Genomic DNA, 22,663 nt, shown 5'->3' on the forward strand with positions numbered 1-22,663 from the left:
ATCACCTGCAGTCAACACAGAATGACAACATGGAAATCCTAATGAGCTACACAGCTGAATACATTTACAAGCTCAAGGCAATTTAGACATGGATCAAAAAATGGCAAACAGCTAGACCTGCACACCAAGGGAGGTTGTAATTTTTTCATGACATGAAAAGGAAGATATAAATCATATTTGTGGACAGCATGATAAAAATGCAGGTTCTGGTACTTTAATTGATTTAAAGAGCTGCTCACTTTGACTTTACCCAGTTAAAGGATACACCTTAAAATAAGGTACGAATACAGAGCTGAAACTTTGCTCCCTGAAAATCGGCGATTCGAATCATCAGTTAAAGACCCCTCAGTTGTCTGAGATTCCTTTGAGCTGTGCAGGCTTTTTTTTTTATGTCCTTCAGCATGCAGTTTACTTCTGGGGATGTTTATGTCCCCAGATTTAGCTGCAGAGTGAGCACTCCTCTCTTTCACGCTGCTCTCCGGTAAAAGCAGCTTCAGACATGGAGGCAGCTGCCCAGAGGAAAAGAGGCTTTGCCCAGTCAGGCTCTGAGATAACCTTATCTTCTGCCTTCTGCTTAGACGTGGTGAATTTATAGCTCACGCCAACTTCATAAGATACACTCTCTGGCATTTGTTTTATATCTTTACAATATTTCTTCTATGTCAACATTGAACGTCCCACTAAACACTGTTCAAACTCTCAAACTTGATATGGAAAAAAATAATGATCAGTTGCATATTGACATGTAGCAGCAAAATCTGACTGGAGTGACCTAGTTCTTCGTCGAGTACAGGTGAATTAAATACTCAGCTAACATAAAAAGAATTTGCAAATATTTGAAAATATTATTTTAAATAGTTGAAGCCATTTTTCAAGCATAATATTTATAATACACTGAATATCTCGGAGGATTGGGCTTTTGGGTCTGTAATACTGACAGAGGCATTTTATATTTTCTTATATTTACAGACCAAGTGATTAATTGGGAAAATAGTTGCAGCACATGAGTGTGCAATCAGTTAAAAGTTTTATTTAGAATAATTTGTATGGCTAATTCTTTCCATTGCTTGAGATGACAAGTCCCATCTGGACCCGTCTGCTATGACTATTTTGCATCACTCTAGCATTTTGTTTAATTTTAATGTCGATGCCAAAAGTCAGCAGCTTAAAAAGCTCTGTTTTCCTAACGGAAGAATTCCCATAGACAAATAATAAACCACCTGGTGGATACTTTCAATCCAATAGCCTAATAATATCTTAAGTGTGTATATTTAAGGATTGGCTGTCTCCAGTCAGAAGACAACACCAAACTCTGGTCTACATATAGTATCTGTATTACTCTCACAGCACAAATATCTGAGATGTTCCATCGAAAAAAATATTAAACTGCTGTTTTGCAAGGCATAACATTTACTTCCATTAACAAGCATACCCTACTCACACACAAACACACACACAATTCTGACAAATAATGCAGCAACTGATTATGTAAAAAGGATAATATGTCATATATTATATGATATATTATGATCACATATTTCAGGGGGGTTAAACTATAATTCTGACAACAATACTTGTTTCAGTGTCACTTTTGTGACTCTGTGCCTTCTGTGTGGGAAGAAGATTTAAGTGTGCTGAAAGCTGTCAATCACTGTCAGTGATGGTGTTGCTGCTAGAATAAATGTGAGAGACGTACAGGGATTTTCACTTTTGTCCTCACGTGCGGCTATAAAGGCCAACGTGTGTCACACAGCGGGCTGTGTGTTTCTGTGCATATAGGTGCATGCAAAGGTAATCACTGCAGGAGAGGGAGGCTGCACCGTGTTGATGCCTTTCCACGTACTGTATATCACTTGAACAGATGCTTCTTAGTCAGATTGTATGGATGAGATATATTGCAACATGATTTCATTTCTATTGCTGTAATGAGGCCTGACAAAGTATCTAATCAAAGCAGTCATTCTGAATTGGACATCTGTTAAAAGATGAGGATGAAGGCCTGGCTTGTGCTGAAGTATTGCAGTTGTTGCAGATATGAGGTGCAGATATCAGGACACTCTTTGGAAAATGGACTATTTTTCATCCTGTTTCCTAGAAATCGTCAAATAGCACAGTGCATTTGGAGAATGACCTTTGGTTCTGTATGATTTCTTTTTTTTTTTTTTTTAAATCTCTGTCTATCCTCTGGAAGATGGTCCACCTTTAATCTAATGACTAGAGATCAATGGCATTAAGTATTGCATTATCATTAACATTAAAACATTTTAAAGTTAGTCTCATCAAGTAGTATTAGTTCACTACTATTAATTCCAGGTTTATTGATACATTCTGCACATTTAGAAAGATAGACCCTGTAATACGTTTATACTGATTATAATGGCTGATCACTAATGTTAAATCTTTGCAGTGATTGTTTCCCATCAGTATTGTTCAGCATTAGCAAAACCTTTACATGTGTGAAGATAACTGTGTTATGTTGTATGAATAATAACTTTAATGCAAAAAGCTACACTGTTCCCCAACTTCAGTGTTTATCGCGTCTCGTCTGGCACACATCTAGCCTGACTGTTTGTGCCTCTGTTGCTGTTTTCTATAAGTGTTGTTGCCAGAGTGTGACTTCCCTGCACTTGATACCCACATCTTATCTATTCAGTGTCTCTAGCCACAACAGATGGTATATTTTCCAAAATGTCCTAAAAGTCATTACAGTTTTATGTATACTGGGCAAATTGGGTATTTACACACAGATTGAAAATGCAGAAATAGATGCAATTTATTTACTATTTTAATGAGAATCTGCACAGATGCATTTTGCAGATTGGAAAGTGATGCAAGTATGCTGCAAGTTACAGCTTCCACCGTCTGAATTTTAAACTAACCTAACCCGACAGTTAAATACTCTGAATGGCATACAAGCCTCTGCAATAGTAGTTGTGCTTTCGGTTACAATGCCTGGCAGCTGTGGTATAAAAACTAAAAAAAACCCAACACATATTAAACAACACATGCATTGTAGAATAAAACAGTCATATACTTCTGGACTTTGGCTGTGTCTGAAATTCCATACAACATGCTTATCAGTAGATTAAAATAATTTGTGAGATTCCTAAGTAAGCCTGAAACCTTGGTAACAATGTAAATATCAATGTATGTGAATTGCCTTTTTTTCCTGATGAAACATTACTGTATGCAAACACTGAACACTACGCCAGCATAAATATCCCATAATGCAATGATTATAATTAAACCATAATACAGTAGAGGATAACATTTATAATTGACAAAGACCAAGAAAACTCTGTAACATCAACAATGCCTCAATATAAGCTGCCATGTGCCATGGCTGACTGATTAATTTAATGATAATACATTTGACCAGATATACTTAATTTTACTAATATTCATTTTACTGCACTGTGCACCAACCGGGGCGAGAAGGAGCAAGCTAGGAGCATCACTCATTCTGCAATTACCACTAAAAGATGGGTACAATGTTTCTGCAGAAACGTGTTCTGACCATCGTGACAGCATTACCAGCTGTAATTGCTAAGTAAGCAGCGGCTCTAGCTCACTAACATTAGCTCCAACCCCAACCTGGGTGGTGTGCACTGCAGCAAAACCAACAGAAAATAAAACAGGCACCTCATTCATATAACATTAAGACATTAAAATTTCACCACCCTTAAATGGATAGCGCTTTGAAATTGCCTCTCATATTCATGTCTTTTTTTTTTTTTTTAATTAACCAGTTAGTTACCACTTAATGGGTGTTGGTCTATCAAAAGCAAAATTAACCACCACAGATAGCCCAAGTTAAATATGTATTTCACTTTGCTAGGCAAATAAAGTCATAATATTATTTCAACTGTGGAGCTGTGGTTGGCACATTACTTTTTGCCAACCAGCAAGTAGGCTTCCAGGAAGTGATGTGGTAATTACAGCTCAATGCATCCAAAAAGATACGAACTACTGTTTGTTTACACAACAGTATGTTGAACGACAGTACATATGTTGGGTGTGTAGTGCACAGTATATTATTTCAGATGCAGTGAATATGTTGAAGTAAATGTTTCACAGTCAGAGGCTTAAATCTCCTACCTCACTAGGAAGGTGTAAGTGTTCCAGATGTCTCAGTATTCATGCAGGCTGCACAAAGTGAGAGTTCTGCAACGGATACATACTCTACATATGAGCAGTTTCCATGGAGACGTGTCAACATTTGCTACAAGACCTGAATGAGGAAAGGCAAGATGCCAAACCCAAGCCTCCTACACCTGGGCTCTAGTTTTTCTTTTTCGATTTTGTATCTTCAGCAGTGATATATTTTTGGTATACTGCCGGAAACAATGGAAAGGTTAGGGATTAGCACTTGATGAAGACTTAATGTCGGAGGGATTATAACATTTCTGGTCATCTCACAAGGCTGCCTTTGATGTGTAATACTTGTTGGTTTTGGAACTTAAAGACTCTAATGGGGAGATTGTCAGTGCACCTGACCATCTGACCTGAGATCATGGGGTCCACATGAGTAATTTTAGACCTAAGTTAATAATTTTGCTGTTCTTCTGTATAACATGTACAAGAAGCAAACAGATCTATAAAAGAAGTCAGAAATACATATAAACCTAGGGGGAATTGTACGGTATGTTACAGCTTGACAGTATATAGGACCTTATCTTTTATGTTAAATCAATGTAGTGTGGGAGGCTTTACAGGCGGCTGCACAGTAAGCGGTGACGGACTATAAGCTCCCTATTTGGCGTTTTCTTCAACTGAAGGGTGTAGAGAAGAGACTGAGGCTGTGTCCAGGGTGTGTGGCATCACTACAACATCAGCTAGTGTCTGCCTGCCGAAGAGAGCAGCAGTGGGAGGGAGTGGGCGGATATATCAAAAGGTGAAACACAACCTCTGCTGCAAAGCTACATCCAATTGAATATGATTTTGTCTCAGTTGCAAGGTCTAACACTGTTTCCACTTATATAATGTTTGCTGCTCTCCCTGTGTGTATGAGCAAACACATGTTACCATTAAAAACTTTCTCCCTTCTGCTGTATCTGCAGTACTGCTAGAGTGATAATACCTATTATGGTTATTTCATGCCAGTAAATATTCATTGGCTACTCATGTAATCATTTGTCACAATATGTATCAATTTATAGCCAGCTCATGCAAACTTTCACAGTGGAAAAAACAAGCACGTTTCCGCTCTGTTGAAGTAAACTGAGCAGTTAAGGCTGGGTTACACTAGAAAGAAACAAGTCTGTACAACATGTTCAACAATAAAAGTCACAACTGGTCATAGTTGATAAAAGTAGGTTTGTGAGGAATAAAAAAAATAAATAAATAAAAAATTGAGAGAGAAGTTCCAAGCGTGGCTGGTCTCTCCCTTTAACACACCTGTCCAATTACAATGTTTACATTACAAGTCATCACAGGTCTACCGGGACCAAAGGGCCCAAGACCTGACGTGGGACCCATACAGGTTCGGGTGGATATTTATTGTGGTCAATCAGGTCAAAGTTGGGTCCCATTCTATTACCATGGATTCTGGGTTTGTTAATGTTTAATACCCAAGTGTGTCAAAGAAAACCTGTGATCACGGAGGATCACAAAACAAATGCATAAGTCTCTGAGTACTCCTTAACTACACACCTAAACCACACTGACAGGCGCATTTGCAACCATGCTCGCCCAAATGAGTACAAGAGCCAAAGACAGTTCCCAACTCATCACTCAAGAGTGGGAAATGGCAACTTAGTTCTTGAAACTCGCCCTCTCTCTGCTTTCCTCCAACAACGCAGAGAGCGCAAACAATCCAAAGTCTGGTTATACTTCACAAGAGTTGATGCAGATACTGCTTGTTGTACTGTACTTGTAAATTTAGAAAATAAAGCAATGATAATACTGTTCTTCTTTTATTTTATTTTTTCCCTTTTAACCCCCCAAAAGAACCCATAAGAGTATTGTCAAAGCACTGAACTGATAAGCATTGGTAAGAGTAGTAGTATAGTTAAAATCTTAACAATACTCATTCCTAGCTGTGTTTAACTTGCATGATAATTAGGCTGATTTACGATCAGATTACAAGAGCAAAAGTTAGGTGAAAAACACCTTGGTAAGCACGCCAGCAAGTTGAATGAGAAGCAGATGAAAATTAAGGCATTACTGTAGCACCGCAGATCACAACAACAACAACAGAATAAGTGAGAATAGAATAAAATAAACACATTCTTAGTAGCAATTTGAACGACTAGATTTGTCGGGTCAGTAAAACAGATTGTAAAATGTTTAGGTATATATATAACGTCTCCAGTCTGATCTCAGAATTAATTTGGGGGCCCATTAGGGTTCAGGTCTGCCATTTTGGACCCAGTGAGAACTTTTGTTTAGATGCCACAGAATCTCAGTATCTTGTGAGGTACTCCAGCTAACACTCTAGTTTCTCTAGTTTTGTTTTTTCGAGTTTGGTTTTTACATGCAAAACACAAAATCAAGATATTCCAAAAACCAGATCTTAACCTGGACACTCAAAAACATGTAAACTCACTCTAAATGTCATCTCTACTAAAATATTAAGTTAAATCTAGAGTCAATGCAATTTCATTCTAGTTTTAGTCAGGAAGATAAAGTATCGCACCAGCACTGATCCAAGAGGCTTCATCAGTTCAGTCTTCAAGACAGTCAGTTTCCTCCCACAGTCACACAGTCTCTAACTTGACCACAGGTTTGAATGTCAGTGAGTGATTTTATCAACCTCTCCAAAATTGGTTGCCTGCTTTCAATCCAATGCAGGCTGGAATAGGTTTCAGACTCCTGTGACCCACAACAAGCAATTAGTGGGCAAAGGAAATTACTGAATACTATTATTTAGTCCAAAAAAGTGGGGTGCTGAATGATTTCATGCTTTCTTTTTGGCAGGTTGTTCTAGCCGTGGGCAGGACACCTCAGGTATACACAAATATTCTGGTAATTGGTTTATTCAAGGCAACAGGGAGACGGACCAAACCACAGGCAATGAAAAGTACATGTAAACAGCTTAACTTGAATAAGACCTTAAATTAAGTGCGGGCAATAGCAATGTTCCTCTGTGCTTGTAAAGGTAGCCAACTATGTTAATAATGCACTGGATATTTGTTTTACTTCTCCATTGTTGTAACTTCTTTTTACTCTATTGTGGGGGTTGGCCTGTAACAATTCACATTTCCATCATAAAGGGATACTTCACCAATTATCAACCAGTTTTGTGGGTAGTATGTGTGAGAGGTGTGGTAAACATCCCTCCATCTAATCAGCGCCTAGATCTCCTGGCTCCCCTCTCAGCAAAACTCTGCCGGATAATGCAAAACGTGAGTCTCACAGGCTCTCAGCTGTAACTCACAATACAGGTGTAACTTCTGCATTTGAATAATACCTGCCACCAATGTCACCACCAAATACACAAAGAGTATAGAAGTGGATCAAGACACAAACTCACCCCTCTCCCTCTCTCTCTCAAACTCAGACTCAACTCTGATCAAATGGTAAAACTAGGTATTGCTAATCAACTATAAACTAAACATCTATTACTGTATTGCTTATTTCCCACCTAAAATGTTCTCAGAAACATATCTGAATGCACCGTTTAGCCATAATAGCAAGTTTGTGAATGTAAAGTCGATGCTATGCTGTTTCCTGCATAGTGAAAACAGCTCTGAAAAACTGAGCTCAAATGCTAAAACTAAGCAACGCTGATCAGTATAAAGCAAGAATCTGTTGCCTATTTCTCCCCTTATATTATTTCAGAAACATGTCACAGTGCCAAAGTGAGAGTTTGTGAGGAGGAAGTCAGTGCCACACAGCTTCCTGCTAGGGCTCCTTGATTATGGCAAAAATACTAATCCTGATGATTTTGATTGATATTGAAATCACGCTGATTGAACAATTATTTAACATGATTACTCACTGACCTTCAGAACATCATGCAGTTATTGAACATTAACGCTGGTGTTAATTTATAACACTGGATGTCCTTTAACCCTTTAAATACAAGTGAACTGAAAAACAATGAAAGCCTGCGGTGCAGCCATGACTGTAACACATCTTGCACATTAGAGTAGTTTGTTCACATTCATATAATAAAAAACCTAAACCAACTCATATAAGTTAACAATACATAACAGTTACTGTATCAATAATGGCAAAATAAATTTTGACTTGGGATCAATGATTGTTTCACTAACTCAGGAGAGACACAGCAAAAAGACATTTTCTCCATTGTCTGTTTAGAATCAGCTGGGAGTGTCACTACAATGCTCTCCGCTTTCAACCCATGCTGAAACTTCTGTTTGGACTTTGGGGGGAGGAGGAAAAGGTGTGCTTGATTTACAAAATAAAAGACAGAACGGTAGCAACATTGTTAGACTCATAATGCTGCACATAATTGTTTTATCTCAATTATCTTGTTTTGAAAATGTTTTTGAAATTAAAATCTGATTAATCGCCCAGCCCTACTTCCTGCACAGTAAAAACACAGCATTACTTATTTTTTGGCTCACATTTTTTCAAAAACAAGTTTTAACTTATCACTTAACTGTTATACCAGATCGTATGTTACCCGCCAACTGTCATTGTGTTAAACAGGTGAGTTCACATTATGTCACCTGGAGCACTTATTGGTCCACTGTGATGCAATGCATTCTCGTAGTTGTAAGTTTTCTACCTTTTGAGCAAAAGCAATCGTCGCAGTCCTTTCTCTGTGGCCATACAGCACCAATTTCAAAAATCTTTCTTCTGCAAAAAAAAAAAAACAGCTTTACAAAAAAAGTTTGATAGAGACTGTCTTTCTAGCAGTGAAATACCTCTTTAAGATTAGTGTTTGCCAGTGCTTCATTTAGAATAGTTTTGATCCTTAGCATGTCAAACTTGAACACAAATTTAATACAAAATGACTTTGCTTGGTTCACTATCCAAGACTGTGAGATATTGAGGTTGATAAAAGCTGGCAGTCCCCGCTTGTGATATTCATATCAGCTTTCTACTTGTTTTGGCCCCACAGTATCACTGTAAACCTTGATACAAATTTAATGTGAATTATGAAGCCGCCTGACGGTGGCTTGTTTTTCTCAACAAACATCTGAGGTCGAGTCTTTGATTTAGAGGCCAGGGCTAGGGAACAATCAGAGTGAGTAATAACAATTGATCAAGAACGGATGTTTTTTGCTAAACAGAGATCGATAAATTATCTCAAGGATGTTATTTTTCCAACAGTGTGATTCACGCGCTACAGTTTGGCTGCCTGTTGCTGTGTTCTTCCCTGTGGCATTACCTAGCTGTGCATTGGTGTGGAGGAGGAAGGCCTCATTTATTCCAAGTTATGCAACCATCTTGGGAAATGCTGGCCAGGCGCTGACTGTAGCATAGCGGCAGAGCTTTAGCTGAGCAGCCAGCAGCACACTGGTTTCCCAGAGAGCCGAGCAAGCAGAGGCTTTCCCCTCTCTCTCTCTTTCTCTCTCTCTCTTCTCTCATTTTTAACTTCCGCACTAGACCTAATCTCTCCCCCTTCAGTGTGTAGCATCTTTGTCAGGGAAAAAAATGTTTTACAGGCTGCATCAGGTGCTGACTGAAGCACTTTTAAGGTAGAGCGGAAACAGCCTGTTGATCATGCACCACAAAGGCTGTTGCATAAGCTGCAATACAGGAAAGCTCTCATCAATGTTGCATGGACTTGCAATGTGAGGTCTTAAAGAGCCAACAGGGAGTATTTGTATTTATAGAACCTATCGTCTTACTGAAGTGAAAGAAAACCTAAAAGCATTTTCATTCAGTATGCCAGCTACAGCATCAATTGTCACCTTAATAAAGAAGGTTTTACAGAAATCTTTCACCCCTGCCTACAGCAGATCAACTTACACAGACTGATTTACATTCACACCATGGCTGCATGTAATCTTCTGAACTGTAAATGTAATCTTCTCAACGGTCCCCTTCACCCTAAAATGGAAACAAGCTTGCTTGCTTGCTTGCTTTGCTCAAAAGCCTTTCAGGAGCTTAAACAGGAGCTTAATTTTCTTCTGTTTGAAGTCCATCAGTCTATCCCATTCCACAAGTCCTCCTTTCTTCTTTGCTTCTGGGTCCCTCTCCTACCATAACATTATTTTGTCAGATGATTCACTTGTGCTCACAGATTTGCAAATGTGTATGATTATCATTTATCATTATCGATTATCATTTTAAACCTATAATTTAAACATTTAAACCATAACTGCCCCACTTTACCTTCACACACTCACACCTGGAGTGTGTTGACCACTGAGCAGTTGGAGTTGAGTTGTTGCTCAAAGGCACCTCAGTAATGGTGATGACATTGATGCTCTATCACCTGCCATCTAAAATTATTCTTCAATGGTTTTAAATGGCAATCCTGCAAGCTCACAGATAGAATCAGTGCAGGAATGTGCTCAAAACTACTGGTTGAAATTAGGGACAATTCAGTTCAAGACATTTACATTAGAATGGCACACACTGTACTAATATATATCCATGCACAGGGTTTCCCACACATACATTTATTTGTTGTGGCCAGCCATGATTAAAGCATCTGCCACCACGTATTGATTTTATATGTTTGGAGCTGGATCATTCATCTGGAGCACTTTTGGAATATATACAGCATTTGGTTATTCAGTGCCTCTCTCGGAGCGTAGAGTGTACTGTGGGCACAGACAGAGCAGCAGAACGCCAGGCACAGTGAAAGTGAAACTTAACCATTCATTGCAATGAGTTTAAAAGTTTGCTTTTACTCTCTCAGCAGCAGCTGCTCTTCTCATCTATCAATTTGCAATGGCGTGCCCAGACTTTTTCGTACTGTGTGGCCCAAGTATGGTACTGAATTACTGACTTATGGGTGGTGTGAAGTACAAGTGCTGCTGCAGGCACATGCATCAGTTTAGTTTAAGACTGAATTTCAACATGTAAATGAACATTCATTTTACTCGTCAAACAGACCAAAGTGACTTGGTGGACAACCAATCATAAAACTGTGGCACCTAGGGTGGTCTGTCAGATTTCAGGGGTGGCCTGTGCCAGCCCCGGCCACTCCCTTGACACGCCCCTGTTGATCTGATAAGCTCTGATGGGATCGACACATCAGGTATCCACCCTGCACCTCAAACTCCTCAAACTGTTCCTGAAAAGAAAAAGAGAAAACATAATGCGTTCTGCCTTCACTGCATACATGGGCCCATAACAACATCTGAATCTAGAGAGGGGACACAGATTTATAACCAGGACACACACAAGATTTAAAGAAAATAAAGTTTGTTAGCTGCAGTACAGGAATTATCAACAGGTCAGTCTCTTTTGATGGAGCATTACATTCACATTACATTACTGAAATTTGTGACATTAATTTATCTTTTTTTTTTTCTTACTGACAATGAGCCTGCATTTGAGTACCTGTTCTACAATAAGAATTTTGACTAATGAGTCAAAAATGATCTGGTTGTGAGAAGAATACTGAAGAAAAAGATGCCAAGCAGGGCAGATGTGCAGACGAGTCCAGTGCAGGGACATGCAAGGCAACCAGGAAACCTCCTTACAGGTTTGCTCTCCTATTGACTGAATCTCATATTGCAGAATCAAAAGTAAAAGCTGCATGGCCACATGGAAGTCTGTTCAAATAAGCACTTGAAACACTCCATGGTTCACCTCAGGCGGATGAGCTGGAGGCTAAAGGTGCTCCACAGTTGCATCAGCGTATCGTAGGGAGAGTGGGCGGTATTGTCCAAGATAGAGCTGAGGAACTCATCTTCTCCTCTCCTACTGCCTGCAGGGTATCCAGACTCAGCCCTGTGACACAGCTAGATTTTTTTTTTTTACCTTTTTGTTGAGCCTGCCGGCACCCCCCCCCCGCCTTAATGTCACCCCCCCCACACACAGAGAGCAGTGCACCGGCCACTATGTTTCAGTCGATGTTGCAGAGCAGGCTGTTGCAAATATTGGATGACACAAGCCTCCCCGGGCAGACAGTCGGAGTGTGTTTGTGTTGTCATACTGGGCCAAGTCGTTATATGATATAAAGTACCAGAACTTGACTGCACCAACCTCACTATGGATTAGTGGCAGGTGTCACCGGCCTCCTGCTTTAGCGGGACATCTGCCACAGGCTACTGCATTTCTTCAACATTCAATATGAAGAGTAGCATTCAACATAGTTTAAAAGTGGGTTGACATCAGTATTGAGTTTAAACACCATGGTTTGCTCTACAATGCAGAGATTTAAAACTACAGAGTTGACAGCTCAACTCAGGCTCATTCACATTCACCTCAGGGATGAAATAGCTCCCAGAGGATAAAGTTATCCAAAAATGTTGCCAGTCAGAATGTTCTCAGGTAAAAGGCATCAATCAATGTGCCAAGTCTTGACAAGAATCTTGAAATGTTGCTCTACATTTATTGGGAGCTATTGGTACAGCGTTTGGATCCTTTGCCTGGTCTGTGCCTTTAGTTTTTGATTAAACTGCAGAAGTACTTTGGATGTGCTCACCTCTTACTATATTTAGCTTCACCTTGCCCTTTGTATTCACTGTGTGAAAACACAGAGACAAACTTGCCATACCAAATAAGTACACACATAGAGACCAAAATCCAGATTTTTTTTTTTATTGCTGGTAAAAGAAGACAAAATGTTTTACATATTTTGCTGGTCTTGATGTTACCAATGTTGTTTTAAAATTGGGTTCTTGAGGCAAAGTTGTTACAAAATCAGTGCCCTAATTAAAGAAATGAAGTTACAGTTTAGCAACAGTAGCCCTGGATTGGCTGTGTGTAAGTGGACTTGAGGAAATCCTTAAGTAATTGTGGATAATCACACTGCAGCCATAATCTACATCTGCTAAATGATTGATTCATGCCCTGAAAACATTTTAACACCTTCCTAGTTTATTTCCTTCCCTTTTGTCTCTCTCTGAAAAATGATTTATGTCAAATTGACTCTACTTGAAATGAATTGGTTGATAGCTAAAGAGACCAATCTGGGTTGAAAGATTAGCCTCTAAATAGCTGATTATGGGGTAATCAAACCACCTCAAGAGAGTTTATGTAATCAGAATGCTGGGGTGATTGTAGAGAGAAAATGCAGATCAGGCTGACAGTGATACAGACACCACTCTGTGGGAGCAAACAGATGTTTTGTGTCTTCCAGTTCATTTTTTTTTCATAACATTCATGTTACCATGTAGCAGTAAATGACTGCAGAATTTGTCTGTTTGTGATTGGTATAAACATACTGTATTATAATGTGAGTGCTTTTACAATATAGTGCAAGCTATAAGAGAATGGGGTGGAAACATTTCTTATGTAACTATTTGTAAGACCAGCAGAGATAGATGAGCAGCAATGGCCTCTTGACTGCTGAGCAGGTCATAGCATTCGGCAGAAACTGCAATAGAAGACTACGAAGAAATGCTTTAACAACCAATAATGCTCCAGGAATGAGTCCTAAAACCCGGAGTGAATTTCTGTTTGCCGCAGAGCTTATTTTCTGCAATAATCCAAAAGCCAAAGGAAAATGTTTGTGACTAGGGAACCAGAGCGATGCTAACTTCCATGTTGGCTAACAAATTAAGATAATTTCTGCAGCACTCTATTCCCTTTGTTTTAAAGGGAGCTGTATCTGCCATCCTAACACACGCATTCAATAGAGTGGTGCAGGAATTAATACTGAATATGATATTCATAATTATGAATATCTGTAACTCACACATATCCAGGCCTACCAAAATTATCAAATTTTAGGGCTGTACCTCACCTAACTATTTTTAACACTTTTTTAGATCAGTCCATTAATCTAATGATTAATTAATAGATGAGTCCAAATAATTTTTATATTACAGGATTTTCTTCTTGTTCCAGATCAGAAAAATATTGACCTCATAATGTTATCATTGTATGTCATTGCAAACCTTACCTATTCTGGAGAGTATTGCAGTATTCAAGTACTTAAAACTTAAAATGGTTATGATTTATTTCTGACTCATGCATAACCACTGTAGTGAACAGAAAAAGTAAAACAGCAGAACAATGACAATAGATGACTTAATGTTACATGGCAGCAGTGCAGAAATTAATAAAACTAGAAATAACATGATAATGGATGCTCATGTTTGGACAACATTATAATGTGCATAACACAGCAAGGCACCTGTATGCATGTATGTATGTATGTGTACAGCCATGCACACACACAATTTGTGTGCCTTCATTACTATTGTTAGCTTTAATTTGACACATTTTGTTGCCTCAGCAACCACTCGATGTCATCTACTTCAATGCGGTGAATTTGAGAGATAGGGAGAGGGGACTTAGAGAGGCAACAGAGAGCTGTGATGGTGGAAATGAGATAAAGAGAGGAACACAGACGGATGGTAATACATTCAGTGATTATTGCAATGAAGAGCTACAACACTACGTCAACTGCTTCATGCAGTGTTTTAATATTTACTAAAAAGTGTATAACCTTAGCTAACAATACAGACAGAAATGAAATGTGAAATGAACCACACGTGGGGCTTATTACAAACTCTAATGAATAATAGAAGGTTTTAATGTCTTCTACTGTAGTTCCAGAGTACCAAAATATGAAGAAGGCAGCGATATAAATCCAATGAAAACAATAATTACATCTACCCAGTCAAAAAAACCTGCAGCACAACAAATCCCACTGAAAGTGGATTTTAATGATTAGTTAAGTGTTTCCAAAATTGGTTATATGTCTCTGGTTATATGATATCCCTCTGTGAGAGACATTTAAATTCTGAAAGTCAAATAGTGCTCCAAGGATGACATTTTTCTAGGGCCTACGTGGAAGTTAGCTTCACCCTGGTTCCCTCGTCAATAAGCCTATGGAATTTGTCCACTGGATTTTGGATCACTGCAGGAAATAAGCTCTTTGTCAAACAAAGGTTTATGATAGTTACATGTTTTGTTCAGCAAGGTAATCTTTACAAATGAACGTCACTGTCAGGAATTTTAAGTCTACATGCACTTGCTTTTCAAGTTCAAGCCATGTTTAGCACAGCAGAGCATGATGACCCACAGTCTCATTTAGCCACTTGTTAGCAACCTCCTTTTTTAAGGAGTATTTACTGATATATTTTATGCTGTAGAACAAGACATAAAAGTCTCTTAAGCCCGTCTTAACCACAGACCTCTTTTCAGACATCTTACAGAAAACCCATTCAAAATAAACATTTACTATGACACGAGGGGAGTGGGAGTGCTAAAATGCTACTTCTTTTCTAGTTTTTAGGACTCAGTCCTGTGGTACTCTAGATCATAAGACATATTACACTATGTTAATTAAATGTGCAGTTAAATCTGGGCTGGTTATGCATTTCCATGCTCGTGCTTAAATCCATTGATCATTTGAATGTTAACAAAATGCAGAAAAATTTGTAACGGTGCACCAAACACAGCACCCGTATGGCAAATCAAGCTCAAGCGTCTGTTTTACATTACATACTGTATGTCTTTTTTTCCCTCCTTTTTTTTTTTTTTTGAGACCGGGATCCACCCCAAACAACCTTGAAAATCCTATTACAGTTCCTGGGTTTTCAGCAGTGGTTGCCATGACAACTGTGCATTTTATTTCTGGCTCCTTTGAAATGGTGTGTGAGATCACAGATCCCAAATGTTATGTAAGACGATGTGCACTGTTCCAGACTGGGGTTTCCTGCTGCAGAGAACTTAAAGTAATTAATTACAGGGGAATGGCAGACACTCAAGGCGCTTCAACACTGTCTACCCGTTTACCTTAAAGCTTTATCACATACTGGTGAGGTATAGGCTGTAATTGTTATGCGGGAAACTAAGCGTGATGACAGATGCTTTTAATGATGCCGCTCATTTTAACATATTTTGTTGAGAAATTCTATCTGTTTTAGATGTTGTCTTGAATCTCGATAGGCCACAGGAGAACAGAAATGATCATGATCTTTGCATCAGTCATAATAAATATTTGTAGTGCCTTTGACAGAGGTAAATTTATAATGAACAGGGCCGGGGTATAATGGATTAACTTTAATGAGATTACAGGACAAACTACGTCATCAAGTTAGGATTTAAATAAGTAATCACTTACTGGATAAGGACACTTTATTATTCAAGTATAGTCAAACATAATTTACACTTTATTACACAATTGCAGTGTCATGCAATTTAAAAGAAACTTTTTTCTTCAAAATCCAAACCTCTTTCAGCCGGTTTTTAACCCAAGAGAGAGGTCTTTTGTGGTTAATGTTGCAAATAAAGTATCTGCAGAACACTCCATAAAGCTTACTTATTCATTAGCAATTTCTGAGAAGTTACTCCTGTGTTGCATGTGGACAGTTTCTTCAAGCTTTGTAACGAGAAGTTTGGGTCTGTTTTTCATTTACCACAGATTACAGTACCCACAGTATTAATCAGAGAAATTGGACAAGTGTACTCCCATTCTGCAGAACTATACAGTCTATGTTTTAGAGGCAATACAACCAGAAATTATGCTATCATATTATCACAGTGAGGGGAATGAATGGCAGGGAATTGCCTTGATAGAAGTGCAGTCATTGTTATGCAAATTACGCTCATTTATTTATTTATATTGGATAAGCGCCTTGAGGTGGGTCATCTTGTTTTCAAAGGGGTCCTACACATAATACAAACAACCAATGTGGCTACAAACAAAACAAAAGCAGGATACACAAAAATAGTAAATAAAAAATTAATACAATTGTTAGATGGCCACAAAGTAGCCACAAAGTAGCCATATAGGTTATTATACACACTGTTTCAGCAATGCATGAACACAGTATAATAAACTCTGAGCAGCATTCACCATTAAGTGCCTTCCACAGATTGGCAGAGCAAAAAGGATTTAGGAGGTTATGCTGAACTTTTTAACCCCTCATATAAAAGCTACTAAATTCTCTCATCTTAAAGTCTCTTTGAAGTTGTACAAAATTTGTTGCTCTTTGTGATCACCGCCCAGTAATGTGCACAGCTCTTCTCAAAATAATTAGGCATACAGCTAATAAGAACTGGTTCACTACCGCCAGGCTTGAGAAATAATACTTTTATCACAGATTCCAGAGGAGTTAGCCCAATTTGTTGAAAGAATCAGCTCCTTATTGCTGACAAGATAGCTGTGGGATAGATTTAGGAACCTAGGACCATAAGTAGAAATGGTGCCTATGCACAGAAATTGCACAAACACCATTTCCCTCATAAAAATTGGTATGTCTACAGGAAAAATGTGCGAGGAAAATGTGCACAACTCACGTATACTTCACACCAGACATATACACAGTTTTAAAGAGATAGCTGCAAGTGAAATGAAGTGAATATGACATATAAAATGAGAGATATTGTAGTAAAACATTGTTTGTTTAGGTTGTTTACCAATTTCACTGATTGTGTTACTATTTTTTTCAGCCTGTCACACTGTTCTATAAAATGTCAAAGGTGCAATTATAAACAACATTTTTCATTATCTTTACATGATCACAACAAATTTTAATTTTCTCTTGCATTGTAAAATACTTGTCTGTAAAGTTAGTTTTAATATGAGCTCAACAAAATATCAAGATATTGCACCATGATGGTTTATAAGTACATGTGATATATAAGTGGTATGGCAGCTATAAAAAACCACAGTTGTGCGTGACGGTTGTAGGTAATGACAGCTATTCTGGTGTTGTTGGAGAACCTGCAACACAATCTGTTAAATTGTTCTGCTGCTTTGCTGTTCTTGTCACTGACAGGTCTAATGAGTGGTGAAGTGGGCACAAGTATCATTAGGCAAACGGATGTTTAAAGGCCTTTCTACAACCATTTACGGCTACCTGTGGGAGCGGAAATGAGGCTCATACACACACACACCCAGTTCCTTAATGACAGATTTATAAAACAGGTCAGGTATACCTGCATCTAAATAGATCTAAACAGCTTTTTATCCATCCACCCTTTGGTCTTTTACCTTTAATAATCAACTTTTTGGCAGCAAAACACCAAAAAAGCACTTTGGTGCAACCTTGCCTTTGCACTCGGACACAGACAATATATGGTTAAAAGCAAAGCAAATTTCAACCGCTCTCCATCAGTTTTTCTGTATTTTAAAGCAGTGTGTCAGTCTTTAGATGCTACTTTAAATGGTCATACTTTATGATCAACGGCCAATGGGAGCAAACTCATCCCTGCTCCTCTTTTTTATGGACAAGCCTTGTAAACTTTGGCAATCTACCAATATGCTTATATTAACAATAGCATTTACTATTCATGCTCATCAGTGTTTCACTCATGAATATCTACAGTATATACCTACTATTTTTCTATATTTTCTCCTTTAAAGTATTCTCTTCCAGTTAGAGCTATAACTTTTCATCAAGAAAAACGATAAAATCATTTGTGTGAGAAAAATATTCCAACAGATTATTCAAGTCATGATAGCTTGAAGGAGATAATCAGTAATCTACGACAAATTACATTAGAAGTAAATTCCCTTTCACTGAGTTTTAAAACCTTCGAGCTGTTTGGAGGGCAGCAGTGGAACTGCTTCTTTTCAGATGATATGAGATTTGACACAGTGTGTCATTAAATGCAAGTACAAAGCTTTTGCCTGTAGAAGAAGAGAAAGAATTTCTGCCTGACTTAAAAGAGAAACATATCTCTTCAGAAATACATCTGTGCCTTCATTCATACTACATTAAAAGCAGTACAGTGATTGCTGTCATCTTTGTCTATAATATACCGCAGGTTAACCCTTATTTCTGAATTCATCAGAGAGGTTAACAATTAAGGTTAACTTCAACAATCTGCAATTCAAAATTGCCATTCTTAGTTAGAAATAATGATACTTCCATTGTGTAATGTAATACTTTAACAACTTCTCACTTAACATGATCTCTTCACTGCAAGAGTGTTCACTTGCATTACAGGTCCCTTTGGTGTACACTCTATTGGAAGCAGCATAAAGAGGGAGGATGAAAAATTTACTTTCTCTCCATCTTGCTTGTGTCTTACTTCTTTATTTTCTTTGTTTCTTCCCCCTTCTCTGAAACAGACCAGAAGTTTTCACCTTGGTCCCCGTCTCGAAAGTTCAATGAAGGCAGACGCCTCCCTCCAGCCAGGAACATGAAGGGCTTATCGGGCAGCCGTTCCCAGCACCAAATCCCTTTACCCTATGGCTTGGATTATGACCCCCACGTCCATGACCTCCACACTCACCATGGCTCTGACTCCCGCCACTCGTCCTACCTGCTCAGCCCCACGGAGAGCTGCCCCATGGACTTCCACCACCGCTACTCGCCTCGCAGCTCCATCCACTCTGACTGCATGATGATGTCCCCTGTCATGATGCCCCCAGCTGCTGCATCTGACCACATCTCCAGCAGCACCTTCCCCAGAATGCACTACAGCTCTCAGTATTATGACTCAGCCACACGGGACGACTGCGCTGCCATCACAGCCTCAGCCACCTCCCCAGCTGTCGCTGCTGCTGCAGCCGCGGCAGCCGCCTCCTCCCATCTCGCCGGCACCAAGAGCAATCGCCTTCCTGCTAACCTACTAGACCAGTTTGAGAAACAACTGCCACTACACCGCGATGGCTTCCACACGTTACAGTACCAGCGCACCTCCACCACCACTGAGCAACGCAGCGAGAGCCCTGGCCGCATCAGACACCTTGTTCATTCTGTCCAGAAGCTCTTCACCAAATCCCACTCCCTGGAGGGATCATCCAAGATGAATGGCACAAAAGGTGACATTATGGGAGGTGGAGGAGGGAGTTATCACCATCATGGCCACCACTCCACAAAACATGGTAGCAAGAGGAGCAAGAGCAAAGAACGGAAGCACCGCTCTGGCGGCTGGTGGAGCTCTGATGACAACCTGGATAGTGACAGCACCTACCGCACACCCAGTGTCATGTCGCGGCACCATGGAGAACATGTCAGCCACTGCTACCCAGATTCCATGCACAGCCACCACTTTGGAGACCTGTCACTCAAGACCTCTAAGAGTAACAATGATGTCAAGTGCTCGGCCTGCGAGAGCATGGCCATGGCGCCCGAGGGCAAATTCATGAAGAGGAGCTCCTGGTCTACACTGACAGTCAGCCAGGCCAAGGAGGCCTATAGGAAGTCATCGCTTAATCTAGAGAAACCCATGATGCACTCGGACCTCAAGCCTTCATCGCGGACATGTCACTACCTGCAGGTGAGTGTCACTTTACTTCATTTATGTTTTAAATGGTCAGAAATGAAACAAAAGACAGAAGACAAAATATTAAAATATGAATATACTGAAAGCTGAATTAAGGTTCTTTATGTTACATTACTACAACTACTACAACTGCTGGTTTTGAATTGTTTTTGTGCTGATGAGGGTAGCAGTAGGCTATGTCACCATATATAAACACATGTTATATATTCCTAAATTAGGATTTTTGGTGATAAAGTTTGATATTATTCATTTATATTTCATGTGATAGGGATCACCTGTTAGTGTATGTCAACCTGTCAGTTAGATTTACTATTAACGGATATCACTGTTCTGAAGAGTTCAAAAACAATAAGTAGTTTAATTTATGACAATTTGAGCAATTTAAGAAATAAAAGATGGACACTTCAACTTTGATTACACTTATTCCAGTCATTATATATTAAGGACTGGCATTTTTAAATATCTTCCATATTCAAGTTCTCACATCAAATTATCATAGAGTACTTTAGTACTTTCAACTTTCAGAAAACAAACAAAAAAAAGGAACGTCAATTTGCCCCAAGCAGAAAAAGTGCAAATAAATTTAAAATAAATTTAGCCGTCTTCTGTTGACATTGACCTTTGACCACCAAGATCTAATCAGTTCATCCTTGAGTCCACTTGAACGTTTGGGCCAAATTTTAAGTCATTCTCTCAATGTGTTCTCAAGATTCATGCTCACAAGAATGAGACTGATAAGGACAAAGTGACCAACCCAAAAACATAACGCCAGTCTGGAGCATAGACTGTATATAAAGATGGACAACATGTAAGCTCCCCCCAAAGTGTATGCAATAGGCAATGTCATGGGCCAAACTAAAAACTGAAAGTACACACTAAAAAATGTAGTAGTTCTCATCACTGTGATATTGTTTTCATGATACATTTGGTTTTAATAAGTTATTCAATTTTACAAAAAGGGGATTTTCCATGATTGACTGCTATGCCAATGCACTCCCATTCAATGGGGCTGCCCATGACAGGTGTTTTAGCAGGAATTCTCCCCCCGCGCAAATACAGCCACTGCGCAGACACTGGCTCTAAATGACATCAATAGCGTAAAATGGCAACCCCTGTATCTTGTGTATTGTAACCTTATTTAAGCATAGTGGGGCTAGGGGTGGACGTGTGGTCCATCTTTATATACAGTCTATGATCTGAAGGCATAAAAATCATGTTCACAAGTGGGAGGGATGGTGGTGAGTACTCGAGTACTACTAGAGTACTACACCTTTCTTGAAGGTGATGGCCAAATGATGACTCTAAAACTCATGCCCATCCGTACCATATTCTCAGCTGTTAATGCAACCTAGACATAAAGTAATGGTGCTGCTCTTTGTTAAACAAAATAAAACATGTAGTCTTCTTTCAAGCCGTTCACTAAATTCTTGTCACTGTTAACATTTTTCAGTAGTACTGTAAGTTGAAAGGGCACTAACTACATAGAAACCCTGAACATCACCTATCTGAAAATATAAAAAGCAATAATTGAGATCAATATGCACTCATCCCCATGGAGGGCCCTCTGAGTAAAATAAAGTGATTGATATATTGATGAGAAATCCTGCCAGGGAGGCCTTTCAGATTCCACCTTTCTTTCTGTTGCTCTCCTGAGGGCAATTATTGTGTCCAGTGTTAGAAACCAATGTATTTAACCAGGATTCCCTTTTGTGTAGTCACCTCAGGAAGCTATTGTCTATTAAGATTTAAAGATCAATTGAGTGAATCAATGTCATGCTGGAAGACAATAAAGGGCTACTGGAGCTTGAGTGCAAAGTAGATAACACCAGTTAGGTGTGTTAACAAAAGATATATATGGTTTATATTTTTGGTTAACATACTGAATCTCTGTGTTTTAAACAGTATAATACTGTTGAACCAGAGCTGATGTAGGAGACTCAAATGGAAACAATTTGTATTAAACCCATTTCAGGCTTCTGTCTTTGCTATCCCAATGACACATGATGGGACTGAACGATTTCAGCCGCAGGTACTGGCTTCAAAAACACAATCAAAAGCCAAGTGTTGAGGTTACAGCTATCTTTGATTCAATTTCTTTTCATTTGTACAATTCAGCACTTAGTAAATGCTCTCATCCAGAGCTACTCACAGTGAGTGCAGCATTAGAATACTGTAAGCTCGAATTCATATTTCAAATAGCTTCACATGATGGGGATTTATGATCTATAAATAATGGCAACATGGTGAGAGGGATTTCAGTGCCTTCTGTTATATGAATTAAACTTGAAAAGGAGCATCATCAGGCCTTAATAACATATTTAGGGGTCAGCTGTGCTTAGGACTCTGCACTTTCCAAAAACACTCTTCTATAAGGAGAAGTTGGCCTGGACTTCCTTTGAGCCAATTATGAAATTGTCTTCTGCTTGTA

At 39.0% G+C, this 22,663-nt stretch overlaps 2 protein-coding genes across 2 annotated transcripts in view; one reads left to right on the forward strand and one right to left on the reverse strand.

The window, feature by feature from the left end:
• The window catches only part of LOC121955323 (cytospin-A-like), a 114,206-nt gene that overhangs the window by 62,134 nt on the left and 29,409 nt on the right, over positions 1–22,663 (reverse strand). The window lies entirely within an intron of this gene.
• The window catches only part of LOC121955322 (disks large-associated protein 2-like), a 113,660-nt gene that overhangs the window by 45,187 nt on the left and 45,810 nt on the right, over positions 1–22,663 (forward strand). The window contains exon 2 of the mRNA XM_042503216.1: positions 19,076–20,229. Within this exon, the coding sequence (XP_042359150.1) occupies positions 19,076–20,229 (1,154 nt within the window). The remainder of the gene's footprint in view (positions 1–19,075; positions 20,230–22,663) is intronic.

Source organism: Plectropomus leopardus, chromosome 16, assembly GCF_008729295.1.
Source record: "Plectropomus leopardus isolate mb chromosome 16, YSFRI_Pleo_2.0, whole genome shotgun sequence".
In the NCBI taxonomy this organism is placed as follows: domain Eukaryota; kingdom Metazoa; phylum Chordata; class Actinopteri; order Perciformes; family Serranidae; genus Plectropomus; species Plectropomus leopardus.